Source organism: Vigna unguiculata, chromosome 11 (genome assembly GCF_037176805.1).
Source record: "Vigna unguiculata cultivar grain cowpea cultivar isolate G323 ecotype 2 chromosome 11, ASM3717680v1, whole genome shotgun sequence".
Classification (NCBI taxonomy): Eukaryota; Viridiplantae; Streptophyta; class Magnoliopsida; order Fabales; family Fabaceae; genus Vigna; species Vigna unguiculata.
In genome coordinates, this window is record NC_140802.1 from 36,118,798 (window position 1) to 36,133,751 (window position 14,954).

At 28.1% G+C, this 14,954-nt stretch overlaps 1 protein-coding gene across 1 annotated transcript; it reads right to left on the minus strand.

Moving 5' to 3' along the window:
- Window positions 1-11,603: 11,603 nt before the first annotated feature.
- On the minus strand, window positions 11,604-13,379 carry LOC114169009 (uncharacterized). Its single transcript, XM_028054017.2, has 3 exons — window positions 13,104-13,379; window positions 12,788-13,016; window positions 11,604-12,130 (listed from the first exon to the last, which is right to left on the minus strand). Exons 1-3 carry the CDS (start codon window positions 13,314-13,316, stop codon window positions 11,703-11,705), a joined length of 870 nt encoding a protein of 289 aa, XP_027909818.2. The 5' UTR covers window positions 13,317-13,379; the 3' UTR covers window positions 11,604-11,702.
- Between the last annotated feature and the right edge of the window lie 1,575 nt (window positions 13,380-14,954).

The window sequence follows — 14,954 nt, forward strand, 5'->3', positions numbered from 1 at the left end:
AATTGCAAACACGTGTCCTATCCGTGTAAACACCAAAAAAATCATGATTATAAGTAGATACAATCATAATCATATTTACTACTTATTCAGATTTGCACTATTTCATGGAGGAATATGATAAAATATAAATAAAACTTAAATTAACTTTTTTTTATGAGTTCAAATTAACTTTTATACGTAAACTAATGAACTAATTTGTTGATTTTTTTTGTTTTTTATTTTTTATTTTAAATTGTTATTTAATTTTAATTTTAATTGTTTTTTCATATTTTCAGGGTTAATTGATGGAGGTGATGAAGTGGATTTTAGTTTGGGGATCGAGTTGAATATTTCAACTCAGTCTGGTTTTAGCATTTAATCAGGGATTGAGTGAAAATATGTTAAAAAAATTTATTTGACAGGATTTAAAACGATAAATATTTGATTTGTCAAAATTTTAAAAATTTTGGGATACTTAATATGTATTGTATTTTTAACTTTTAAATAAAAGAAAAATAAATAAATAAAAGAGGGTATTATAAGAGTGTTGAAATAGGTTCCTTTAGTTACTGAAATTTAACTTCATGATGATAATTAGTAATGATATTTATATTTTGACTTAAATATGAAATATGGATTTTGCTAAATATTGTGAATGTTTTGTTCCGTCCTTCATTTTAGAAGGAGTAATTCAGCTTTCATATAGACTTTTCGTATACTTTCCCTATTAATTTTTTACCATGATATTTATCAGTGTTTATACTTATCTATTAATACTTTATAAATATTTTTTATTTATCTTTTTTATTAAGATTTTAATCGAACTTCGAATCCTTAAATTCATTATTTATGTGTATGGAAAACATCCGTGTAAGAAAAAAATTAACTATTTAAATAGATCCATTTGTTAAGATATTGTTTGGCTTTTGATTGAGAATAATATCATGCTTTCTTATTATTAGAATTATATACAAATATTGTAGGATTTACAATAATTCATACACATTATTCAATCAAATAAATAGTATTTTCTTTATAAAATAGTTCACACACACATTCAATCAAGTCAATTAAATCCTCTTTATAAAAAAAATCCACGATTTAAAAATAAAAAGTCATGTTTCTGCTATTTAATTTATTTGAATATTAAAAATTCCCTTATAACACTACATTATAATTTTTAAGAGTTTTTTTTGAAGAAGATGAAGGTTGTATCATTCTTTTTGTGATATTTGAGCAGTGTACATTCTTTATTTTTATAAGAAGTCTTGATTGAAGATAAGACAATTTATAATATATAAGTGAGTATAAATCTCACTTTACAATCTGATTGTGTAAAATTGAATTAAACTTAAATTTCACTTCTTAATATGATATCAGAATCATCGATTATCCTAGCAAAATTTTTGGGCTTGAAAACTTCTACTTCTAACAATTTTTTTTTAATTTATTTTATTGACTACATTGTTAAGAAAAATATGAACATATTGTAGTTTAATTTTGGACAAACCGAGTTATTACTTTGTTTTAGGATAAAAAACAAAAGTGATGAGAATAAAATTTAAACGTTTAATTCTTCAATTTTTTTTTTACTTGCACGGATGTGATCGTATATAAACTAAAAATAAAACTAATTTTAATATATATATATATATATATATATATATATATATATATAAAGACAATTTATATATTGGAAGTTGGTTTTATAATTTAGTATATCACTCGTTATTATAATATCATTATTAAATCATTCACAAAATATATAGTCTTGTGTTAGTATTTTGGAGATTCCACAATCATTATTGAATATTAAGCCGATTCATAACTCCTAAATGGTGACAATCTCTTATATTTCTATTACTTCTTTCACTAGTTTATGTCTCATATCTTTCACAATAAATTTTTTATCTCAAATTAAACCATTCACAAATATATAATCTTATACACACCGGATTATTTTGAAGATTCTACATTCGATGAATATTAAGCCAATTTATAATTTCTAAATGATGACAATCTTCACCTTTTTACATTGATTATGTTTTTATTGCATCTTTTACAAATATATAGTCTTATGCACATGTGAGTATTTTGGAGATTTCACGCTTACTAAATATTAAGCCAATTCATAACTTATAAATGGTGACAATCTTCACCTTCAACATGGATTATGTTTCTATTGCTTATTTGACTAATTTATGTCTCATATCTTTCCCTTATATATAAATAGTGAAGTGTTCAATTTTTAGTTGTTAATGATGAAATTTTAAGCTTAATTTAATGTGATTAAATTGGTTTATAAGATGATCTTTACCCTATTTTATGTAGTGTAAATTAGTATTGTCTCTAATGTGGACTTTTAATACACTAGTCATTCATTTTATAATGGAGTTGTATAATACAATTTGGGATTATTATTTTCTAATAAGCGCAAATATATTTTTCTTAATTAGTATTGTACTTGTTACGCAACTGTAATAATCATTATGAAAATCAATAAAATTGGAAATAATATTCAAATCTTTTGTTTTTTCAAGTATTAGTTTATTGTCTAACCTGATGTTTATGGAATTTTTTGGCAAAATAAAACAGGTGGAGCGAAACTTTTCCCTGATTAAAGATCACATTGCTTCTTTTTTTCATGATAGAATTCAATTTTTAAAACATTATTTATTGTAGCAATTTAGAATTTAGTTCTGGACTATATCTCAAGGTGATTAAGTGTAGTTTTTTCCAAAAAACTCTGAAATGAGTTTCATTTTTTTTTCATTTAAAAATTAAAAGAAAGAAAACATTTAATTTTAAGTTAAGAAAAATAATTATTTAAAAATTAGTTTACAAAACAACTCCTTAAAAAATGTTTATTTAAAAAAAATAATTATATAGACTAATAATTTAAGAAAATATGGCTTTTGAAAATAATTAATCAAAACTATTAATAATTTATAAAAATAAATTTTAATATAATGAATATTATTCCCTATCTTTTTTCATTCATATTGTTATTAAAAAATATTAATAATTTTAAAAAATATTATAAAAAATATTATTATGTATCTCTAGTCCCAATTAAAAGAGGAACAACATTTATCCATTTAAAAAAAAATGGGATTGAATTGAATCAAAGAAATAGATATAAAAACTAAATTGAATACAAGATAATGACACTTGACATTAACCAAGACACGTGACACTGAGACACGTGACACTGTCCTACCACGTGAAACTTGACTCTGAACAACAAAAAGTTTTTCAAAAAAAAAAAATCTATGAATTGATGCATTATACTAACTTTAAATGATCTTAATGTCATTTGTAATTTTTTTTAGAAAAGACTTAAATGAATCAATTTTAAAAAAATTAGGACTCAATTGAAACAAAAGACTAAAATTGAAACAAAAAGTTAAGTTGGAATTCACTTGAAACTTTCCAACCAAACTAGAAACCAAACGAGTAATTAAGTTTCTTTTGTAGTTATAAAGGATCTGTTAGAAAAAGGGGAAAAATATAAATAGATAGTTCAAATGTAAATAAGTGTGAAAAATTGTGGATACAATTTCAAATATTTTGATGATGCCGCGAACCAAAAATAATGGTCAATCCAATGGTTGTAGCAATATGGATTACCACTTTCTGTTGATTTATTTTAGAAGTTATTATTCTACCTTTGGTAATTTACTTTATCACAAATTACATTCTTGCTAGTGTAACATCCCATTTAATAGATAAACTTAATTAAATGAAATATCACATACAATATAATATAAAGAGCAACACCACAAAGTATATATGTATCACCATTACAGTTATCCATGAATATACTGAAAGAAAAGACTAGGCACACCACGATGCCATGAATAGAATAAAAATTTCAATAGTTGCCCAAAAGCTTGATCATTAGCAAAGGATTACAAAATAGCACAAACTCTCCAAACGTGGGCTCAAGAGTGAGCCCAACACCAATCCATGACCAACTAAGCTGCAGCATTTTCATCGTCACTACGATCACCAAGGATTCCCAGATCTGTTCACACCAAGGAATTAGTGATCATTACAAAAAGGAAACCACACAAGAAGATAGACACAAGCAATAAGGGTAAGCTAAAGTAAAAAGGTTTTTATCATACAATTAAGCATGCAATTTAAAAGTCAAGAATACATTAATCAACCAAGCATGTGATAGTAAACAACAAGACTCTAAGACTCAATTGATCTGGATACATATAATTGGTCAGATTCACTGGATGCTTGCACTTGTGGTGGCCTCTACTGCATTGTAGAGTCATTGCCAATGGGTTTCACCCTACCATGCACAAGGTTAGCCTTCAAGCGTCTAAGACCATTATCCTGTCAAAAACTAGGGCCTCCTGCTACTCTCACCACTTGAGTCAGTACACTCTACATGAGACTCACTGACTCTTTAGAGTTTCAGGATACACTCATTACTTGAATCCTTACCTAATTATATACACTACGGCACCACCATGAAATCTCACTAAGAGATTCATGGAATTATGTCCATCACATCCAACACCACCATGAAATCTCACCAAGAGTTTCATAAAATTACGTCAATCTCATACCACAATCATGTCTCTCCAACCAACCACAAATGTATCAACTATAACAATCTCATGCAAATGTTCAACCAACCAACCCCAAATGATTCATGACTTTATTCATACCAAGTTCATCAATTTCAGTCCCAATACATCATATAGAACATACAAGGCATCATACTTGAACTTTTTAAAGCAACAAACCAACCAATCACTAAAAACATACACATATCCAACCAACTCTACCAATCTCGCTCGGGCCAAGGAGCTCTCGCTCAAGCTACCAGCTCTCGCCTAGGCAAGACTGCAACAAAGAGCACGTCGAGGTCTTGCTCAAGCTAGCCCATCTCGCTCAGGCGGGATTACTCTCGCTTAGGCGAGAGGCCTTCGCCAAGGCGAGCCCTCGAAACAGAGAAGGGGAGGGGTTGCAGTTGTTCTCGCTTAGGCGAGAGCTCCTTGCTTAAGCGAGAGCTTTTCGTTTTGAGCGACCACCAGCTCGCCTAGGCGAGTTCAACAGAACTCACTTGTTCTCACGCCTGCAAAGCCAGAAATTCATCCAGAACAGTACACAGATTATTTTCGTACCATCAAAAACACATCAAAATCATCTAGAGCATCAAACAGAAACAAATAAAGCATTTTATTTATAAAAGCATGAAAAACCTAGCTTCCCTTACTTGGACAGATGCTAGCAGAAGACACAAGCACTCAACAAGGAGTACTATAGCTCCAGGAACATATTTGTGAGCTGGAAATACTGACACCAGATCAAAAACGAGATTACTAAGATAAACCCTAGTCGGAACCACGAAAACAAAGCTAGGGAAGTGAAAGTACCAGTTGGAGATTAACTTACGTGGAATAAACAAAGCTTAGCTAGCTCGGAGAAGAGTCTTGATCAAACCCTAGCAGAACTCTATGTTAAAGAAGAGAGAGAGAGAGAGAGAGAGAGAGAGAGAGAGAGAGAGAGAGTTGTTTTTGCAAAGTGATTGTAGAATGGAAACCAAGAGGCTGGAAAGGGGGTCTTGGGGCACCCTATGAGCTGACTTTAGGCTCAACGGTTAAGATTAGACCCTTAAACATAAAGAACATAAATAAGTGGGCCTTACAGCTAGATCTTCATCTCCATTATCTTCTTCATTTATCATTCTCCATTTTACCTTCTTTGATTCAGCAACCATTCCACCTTTTAAAGAACAAAAATATAAGAAATATGATTGTGAAGAAATGTGCGAACCGATAATTAAAATCCATATTATGAGAATTGAATAATTTGAAGAAATTTATAACTTTGATTTATAATATAAATGAACTTTTCATTAATTTTATTGTGAGAGCGGATGCATAAACACTCAAACACTCTAAATCAAATTAAAAAACAAATAAGTTTACTAACCCGCCGCAAAATGTATTTGTGTCAAGGAGATTGAGTTCACCAAGTGATATTGAAAAAAACATCAAACCCAAATTCTCAAGAAACAAAACTCAAACATATGCTATTGGAGTAATTATTTGACACAATTAATATACTATTTGAATGAAAACAGAAGTTAAAAGTGTGTTATGTTGGTAATTCTTTCGAATTCTAACCTGAAAAAGTATTTCTATGTAAATATTTAGCTCAGTATACTATTGGAAGAAATGTTTGGTCCAACATTATTTATTTCGGTCAGAATTTTTTGTTTATTAATCTTATGGGTTAGAAGAATTTTACATCCCTCTCAAAAATTGCATTTAACCCATTTTACAAGGGATGGTACAATATTTATAAGAGAATGATTATTGTCAATAAAAGTTGAGTGTACCATACTACTAAAAATACTAACAATGATTAGGAATATTTAAATCATCATAAAAACATGATATGAGTAGTAAAAATGGTGTAATAATAATCTCTAGATATCTTATGAGATAAAGGTGTTGATATTAGAACTGTCAAAACGAGTAACTCGGTCTGACTCGGCTTGATCCATCACGGGTTGATCATTGGTGAGCTAACCTAACTCGAATCACTTATTAGCGAATAAAAAAAATTCGAACCTGACCCAACCAACGAATTGGTGAATTAAATGGGTTGACTCACGGGTTCACTTAATTAAAAAAATACAATGTTTTGTTTTTTTTTTCAGTCAAAACTAAGTTATAATTATAATTAAAATCTAAATAAACTTTAATACAATCCAAAATCACAAAAATACAAATTATTTATGAGTTAGGCTATAAAAAAAAACCTAACATGACCTAAATGCAAAGTCCAACTTAACAAATAACATTTGTGTGACCCTTTGTTTGCGGGTTGGTGAGCCACCAACCCGGCTCTCCATGGGTTCAGCCCGGATGAGCCGGGTTCTAGGTGAGCCGGGTCAAAAATCAATCCATATTGAAATTTGTAAAAAAATTTCAACCCAACTTGGTCCAAACTCATGGTGAACGGAGTTGACTCGCAAGTTCCAACTCATTTTGACAGCTCTAGTTGATATTAGTCATAGTTACAAATGCCAGAATTGATAGAGAATGATAAAGGATATTTGCTTTGTTGTGGTGTTTCATTTAAAACATATTAACTTGGTGGATTTGTATAATAGAATTAGCAAAGATGAAATCTTGAAATTGTTTAATGACATGGAAAATGAACTTTATTTAGTCTGTGTTTGGATTACCGTTAAAAAAGTTTAGTTTAGTTTAATGAAATTGAAACTTCATTCAGAAAAAAATAATAATTAAAAGTGTTGTTTTAAATACAACTACACTTTAAACCTCTTTCAATACTCAATGAAACGTAAAAAAAAAAAAAAAAAAATTGTCAAAAAAATAAGTGTAACTTTCAATACTTTTAATATGACTTTTTGGATGCTTAAAAGGATAATCCAAACACAACTTACTCACCAGAATTTTTGGATGTTGAACTTAATCACATGTTTAAGAGTGAGCATTGATTAAGTTAGGTGAAGCATTTTAGGGTATCTTGAAAATGATTGGGGGATAATATTTGGTGGGGTGGTTATAGAGTAGCCAAAAGATGTAACAGTTTTATGCAATAATGAGATCTAAGTAATGCATGTCTTTTTCTTTCTTTGAATAAGCCTATTAAATCAAACTCAAATTTATAAACTTACTTGTCTTAGACTTGCACCAAGATCTTGTAAGCAAAAATGCTCATATTAATTTAGTTATGTTAAATAGATTGTTATTTAATTTTTTTTCTCAAAAATAATTAATTATTATATTAATATATTTGAATTGTTTAATAACAACAATATCTTTAAATACTAATTTTGATCCGAATATATCATAATCCAAATATAACCAAGAGAATACGTACAATGTAAAAAGTATTTTTTAAACCAGTTTTTCTTCTTTAAAATATGTTGCATAATTACTTCTTAACAGTGATTATTGAAATTTTCTATTACAGAAATGTATAAGTTCAAAAGAAATTTTATACCAATCACACAATCATATATAAAAGAAAAGAAAAGTAGTATTTATTTTCATAAAAGATACAAGTGTTCTACTAAAGCAAGCAAATTTATCTATACAGCACAAACGCGCATACCTACCTCTAACTGCAGATATTTTTCAAAGTTGTGGTGTAGTAAATAATTAAGAGTTAAATATGTATATGATACTTTAAACTTTAGGTAAAAATCAAAATCAGTATTTTTTTTCTTAATTTTAATTCAGATTAGTTTTTTAATATTAGAGATGTATAAATTTAATCATTTTAATAAATTAAATTTATTTAATATTATAAACATATTTTATAATAACATTTAAGTTATTTAAAATTTTTAATATTTCAATAATAGTTGAGAAATACGTTTAAAATGTTAAATAAATTTAAAAAAATTTGATTAAAATAACTACGTTCATACATTTTTTAAATTGAAAATTTAAAGGGTTAAATATATTTTTGGTCCCTCAAATTTCAGTGAAATTTGGAATTGGTCCCTCTTTGAAATTTTTGACCAATTTAGTCATTCATCTTTTGAAATGTATGAATTTACTCCTTTTAACAAGTATTTGTTAAGTTTATCTAATGTTTCAAGCGCATTTCATGATAGTATTTGAATTGTTTACCTCGTTTGACCCATTTTCGTTTAAATGCTAACTCAAATATTATCATAGAATGCATTTAAAATTTCAAATAAACTTAACAAAATTTGATTAAAAGAACTAAATCCACTCATTTCTAAATATAAAAGACTAAATTGGTTAAAAGTTTTGATGAGGGCTAATTCTAAATTTCACTAAAACTTGAGGGAGAAAAACATATTTAACCCAAATAAATTATATCAAAATTTTAAAAATTAATCAATTCTAATTTTCACTTAAAATTAAAAAAAAATATTTAAAATAATAATTAATTATATATCCATTGAAAGTTGATATTGACTGACCACAGACCAATCAACCCTACATACGCGTAAGGTACTACGGTTTTATATGACAGTGGAAAACTACCTAGTTTTGATTTTGTTCTTTAAGGAACAAGATATTCTCACTTTCCATAAAGATATTATATATAGAGATCCAACAAGTTAAGATTTAAGATCCTCATATACTTTCCACTCAACCCAATCTAATCTACCTTAATTAATTTACTTATTTTAAGATTTCTTAGATTTGTGCCATTGGTGAAAAACAAAATCCATTGGTATTTTAACAACTGTATAACTCTTTTTGACAGAAAAAAGTTGTTGAGTCAACCCATCTAAAAATATTTTGATGTTTAGCAAATAAATATATCAGTTTTATATTTATTTAGCGAATATGATAATTGATCTCTCTTTATTATGTTTTAACACTGAAATTTTAAATAAAATAACACTTTCATGTTTATTTACTAAAATATGATAACTAACATCTCTTAACCATCGTGTTTTAACACTAAAATGTTAATTCAAAAGTATTTTTTAAAAAAATATATATAAATATAAGTTTATAAATTAATTTTATTTTAAATGTAAATCTAGATTTAGTTTGAATCCAATTATTTAGATTTGGATTAAGTATAGTATATATGCAAGTCAATGTAGTGTGGTAGTTCTAAAACGTATTCTTAGAGGTATAATTATTCCTTTTACTTGATTACGACATGCAAGTCCAGTGGTTGGACATGTGTATCATTGTATAGAAATTAACAATGCACAATCAAATATCATTATGCAAAAATATTACTAAAAAAATAACTTCTTCGATCTTATCCTAAGTGCTTCTTGACCTTGTTCATTAATTATGACAGTGGAGATTTTTGAAGAAGCGATTAAAGAAAACCAAATAAAAAGGTTCGCTACGAGTAAGGTCTCTATTTTCGTGAAACGCTAATTGTGAGTGGAGGAAGTGATTTTCCAAGAAACAATGGCATGCAATATACATACCCTCTTTGGATATTTTTAAAGTATATAGTTTTTAATATACCAAAATCAATAAAACGTTTTAGGTTAATGTAAACGTAACAGAGAAAGTGTATCTCAATTGGGTGTATATGAATCGGGTATATACACTAGATATTCGCTTAACTCTACATTCATTTAAGTTTACATTATGCATAAATTCGTATTTAGGAAAGGAAAATTCCCAGATCAATAATTTTATGATTTTATTTTTAGAAAAAAAAATCACATAAAGTCATTTAATATTTTTTATTCATTCACGTTTAATTGTCGATTGATCATTTTGTAAAATGCAACGAAGGATAAAGAACGACCCTTAACTGATTTATTTCACTGATGATAAATAAAGAGAATTTTTCAATTCACTCATATTGACATCAAGGTTGATAACACTTCTTAATAATTGAAGATAACATTGTGTTTGTCAACTTCAACTTCGTCCATACCAATTACTTATACTTTATATTCTGTTATATTTTGTTATATACAGAGAGAGAGTATATGAATAAAATAAAATAACAAGTTTCTCCTATAACATATCTCATATATATATCTCATATTTTTACAATCCCTACAAATTTTCAACACCCATAATATTTCATAATATGGCCCGTAATATTTCATATTGTAATATGATTCCTAAAATTCAATAAATCCGTATTCCAATTAAATCCACATCAAACTTTCAAAATCAAAATGCGGACTTAAATGAATGTTTACTATAATAGTAAAAACAAATTTTCATCGAACTTTCCAAACAAAAAACAAACTATAGCAGGAGGGTTGACAAATAGCAAGTCAATGATCATGAGGCCCATGAACCGAAAAGTTAACATATGCTGACCAAAATGCAAGCCCAAATTGTATTAGGTAAAGCCAATCACCTTCGATGTCCAAACATATATTTAAAGCGAATGTAAAATTGTGCTTAAAAACACAAGAAATAAGATTAAGAAGAAAGAACTACGCATAAAAATAAATGCGTTTAGTAAAAATAAGGAGAAGAGAAAAAAAAAGTGTAGAGTTTGTTAATTGTTTTTACTCTATTTATTAAAGAGCTAGAATTCTTGGTAGTAGTAAAGGATATTTTGGTAATAATGAACTTTTTTTTTATATCTCATAAGGTTAGGAGGTTTCTTTTTTCCCGCTTAGCCACATTGGTATGCCATTACATTTTCATTTATTTCTCTTCTTTCAAAAATATATACTTTTTTTTGATTAATTTTATTTACTTTATTTTTTCCATCTCCCTAACAAAGAAATTCTTTCTAAGAATAAAATAATTTAGCATAATTTAAAAGAAAAATGGATCGAACTTGAAAAACGGGTGCTCCATTTGGACTACCACATTTGATATTTTTTTGGGACGGAATTTCTTTTTGACCCTCATATTTTTCTGCATTCCATAAATATAAAAATTCTCATTTTATTTTTTAAAAAAAATTGTGAATTACACAATTAATAGTAATCTTTTTGTCTTTTTGTTTTTGAATTGAACAATATAAAACATTTCCTTCCTTTAAATACATCTATGATTACTTGAGTTTTATTAATGCGTTAATCCATTATCTTATCTTTTTGTTGGTGATTCTTTTAACTCCACAATTGCTTCCTACACCCCATGTTTGCTAAATACACCTCCACAAGTGTTAAAACAAAACCATGCTAACATTGAACAGTTTTTCCTTACAATTTTGTCCTCATGGGTCTAGATTGAACCGAAAAAGCTTGACACCATGAAACCATAACAAGATCACTGTCCAATTCACACTACTTCAACTGTAGTACAGTGCAAGCCTTGAATGTTATCCAATAATAAATCAAAAGTCAACATTGAAGTCTTAGGTTTTGGTCGGCGAGTAGCAAAGTTCATTACCAGAAGTGGTTCCATTGTGGAGCTTTCGCACGAGCCAAACCACTTAGCTTGCATGTACTTGTGTTTCCTCCATGGCCCAATGTGCATTTTCTTCTCCTTCATGCACCTTTTAGCAGCTGAGCACATAATCTTCACCAATGCTCTTAACCTCTCTGCTTTCCCCACAAACACTTCTGGCAATCGCTTAATCAATTGCTTGTATTCTTCACTCGCACATGCCATCTCGAATTCACCCCTAAAGCTCAGTTCAATCACCACTTTCACTTCTCTTTTGCTCTTTGATAAATCATCTCTCACTTCCAAATATGTGTGCTCCCCTTCCAAAAACAACACCACTTCATCATTTCACAAGACTCCACCACAGTCATAACCATGATATGCAATTAAATCTTAATCTTAAAACTTTATATCAACAAAGATATAATACCAATGAGATCTAAATCCAACTCACACAAGCGAATGACGTCACCTCCAATCCAAAATCTTAAGAGAATGGATTTATGAGTCTTTATATGATGCTCAATTTTCTCATATCTACCAAATGTGGGACTTAGACTCATATTTACATGGATTAAACATGTTCTTAGTTCCTGAACTTTGAAGTAAAATTGAAATTTATCATTGTCCGAAACTCTGATATATTTTTGTCCCTAAACTTTAAAAATGAATAGATATAGTCTTTTTAACCCAATTATATTAAAATTGTTTTGTGTCAAATACATTTTTCGGTTAATATCTAAGCAAAAAACATGTCAAACAGTATAACAATTCAAATGTTGTTTGACATTTGCTCGCTTCAATGTTAGACATCAAAAAAAATTTAATATAATTGGGTTAAAAAAATTATTTATATTTATTTTTATAGTTTGAAAATCAAAATATATCGGTATAGGAATGAATTTCAATTTCAAGAAACAGAATCTGCGTTCTCAAGATAAATCAACGTTAACTTTTGTAATTTTATATCTATATACCTGATATGATTTCTGATGAACTCCTCCATTTAGACTTGCAAATGGCACACTTGTAGCCAAGGTTCAACAATCGATCACACAGTTCTCTCAGCATGCAGTTCCTGCAACTCTTAGCCACCACTTGCCGCTGGCAACTACACACCATCACAGAATCATTCATTTCTCTCACAACCTCCTTCGTTGCTTCTCTAACTTTTTTCTCACATGAACTAGTCCTGAACAAAATTCCCTTTTTTGCAAACAAAGTTTCATCATTAATATTTTTGTTTGAAGTATATATGAAGGATTCATCGTTAAAAAAGAAAACTGTATGTACCTTAAGAAGCTGATCTTTTTCCTCCCAAAAGGCCTTACACTTTTCTGATGAAGCACAGACAGAATCATCATCGTTGTTGTTGTTGTTGTTCTCATCAACATCGTCGTCTTTATTGGAATCGAATGAATCCCAGCTCTCAAAAACTATATCCGCAAAACTCACCTCGTCGGAGCTCCGGCCAGTGGCCGAACCGGTGAAGAATTCTTTGGCCATGAGTATGCATTTGAATGTGAAGTTATCTTTGTTATATACAATGAGATGTGGTACCGTCAGTGTGTGACCGCACTTTAATAATAATTAACTTCATTGATTAATTAATCAATTCATTAATTACTTAATTATGCAGTATATGGTACGGTACAAAGTTGTAGATGGTCTTATCCATTGTGAAGGTTGCAAAGCGGTTGCATTTCATGTTCTTCCAACCATGGGATGGAACATTCTGGTCTTGCAAATATAATTCGCTTTTAATCATCTGTGTCTTCATTAATTACTTTATCTTATCTGGTAAAAACGTGAACTGAAAAACGCATATGATCGATGTGTATTAATAACTTTATATTATGTTCCTGCCATTTGGATCATATTCCTATCATTTTTCAGTCATGTTTTTGGTGTATGTGAACCTTATAAAATATTTTTGGCTAAATTATTCTTTGGGTTTTGCTAATTATTGTATTGAATATAGTAAAAATTTATTATTAACTGTGGTATTAAATAAAATTTAACATGATAATCATTAATATAATTTTATTTTATTTAAAGGACAAAAATATTTATAAATATTACAAAAAATGTTTATAAATATTACAATTGTCTTTATTTAATGTTTACGAATAAAATTTAAAAATAATTAAATGATAAAAAATTATATTTTAATATTGTTAAAAATTAAAATATAATTAAACATAAAAAATTTAAATTAATAGAAAAATTAACAAAGAATGGTGTTAAATGTCTAAAATTAAAAAAGAAATTAATTAAAGTATCAATTTGAGACTTCATTTAATTTTTTTTCTCTAATCGATGATAATTTGCAACATTCCTAACAGCTTAATCAAATCTCAAGAATAAACAATATTTTAATATCTAAAATTATTAATTATAAATACATAAAACTAGCAATATAAAAAAATTAATTATCTAAACTTTCAGAAAAGACCTTAGAAATCAAAGTGTTTATTTTGTATCAGAGTTATTGTTTAAAAATTTCAAATGATAGTTTTGTCTTTATAAAATTTGTGATATGCATTTATATTATTTTAATTTAATGAGTTTAATTATTCTCGCTTTTAATGTATAAATGGTAAAACCAATGTATATTAATTATTCCTTAACCAGTGTCCTAAGTGCACATGTTAACATTCTCCTTATCCTTTTAGTCCTTGTTTATGTTAATAAGTTTCAAATTGATCCTCTAATTTTTGTTTATTTCTATTTAGTCAAAAATTACAAATTGACATACACTAACTTTATTACCGTTTGTGAAAGATTAAAGATAAAGACCAAATTGAATCATAAATTGTAACATACAAAAAAAATAAAATAAAAGACATTTTGAAATAAAATTAAGATAAAAGACACTGCAACTTATTAAAAAAAAAAAGACTTACTCAACTATTTATAAATTCCTGCAACATCAATTTCTCATTAGTAATGATCGATTAGACAATATTGGTAAGTGTAATGAACAAGAACTGTACACAATAAATATAAGTCTACGACATGCGCTGTACGGCTAGATTTGTTACTAAAATGTTGATTTAGGTTTTTGTCGTTGAGAAGATTATTTTCTTTATTTTTGATTTTTTATGTATGTAACCAAAGTTTTTTGTCAATTAATACACCATG

What these genes read in the sequence shown, in the direction of transcription:
- LOC114169009 (XM_028054017.2), bottom strand. Translation starts at nt 13,316, where the DNA reads ATGGCCAAAGAATTCTTCACCGGTTCGGCCACTGGCCGGAGCTCCGAC. An exon ending in AAAAAGATCAGCTTCTTAAG is followed by an intron (nt 13,017 to 13,103) that starts GTACATACAGTT and finishes TTTGCAAAAAAG; the next exon opens with GGAATTTTGTTCAGGACTAG. An exon ending in TTCATCAGAAATCATATCAG is followed by an intron (nt 12,131 to 12,787) that starts GTATATAGATAT and finishes TGTTTTTGGAAG; the next exon opens with GGGAGCACACATATTTGGAA.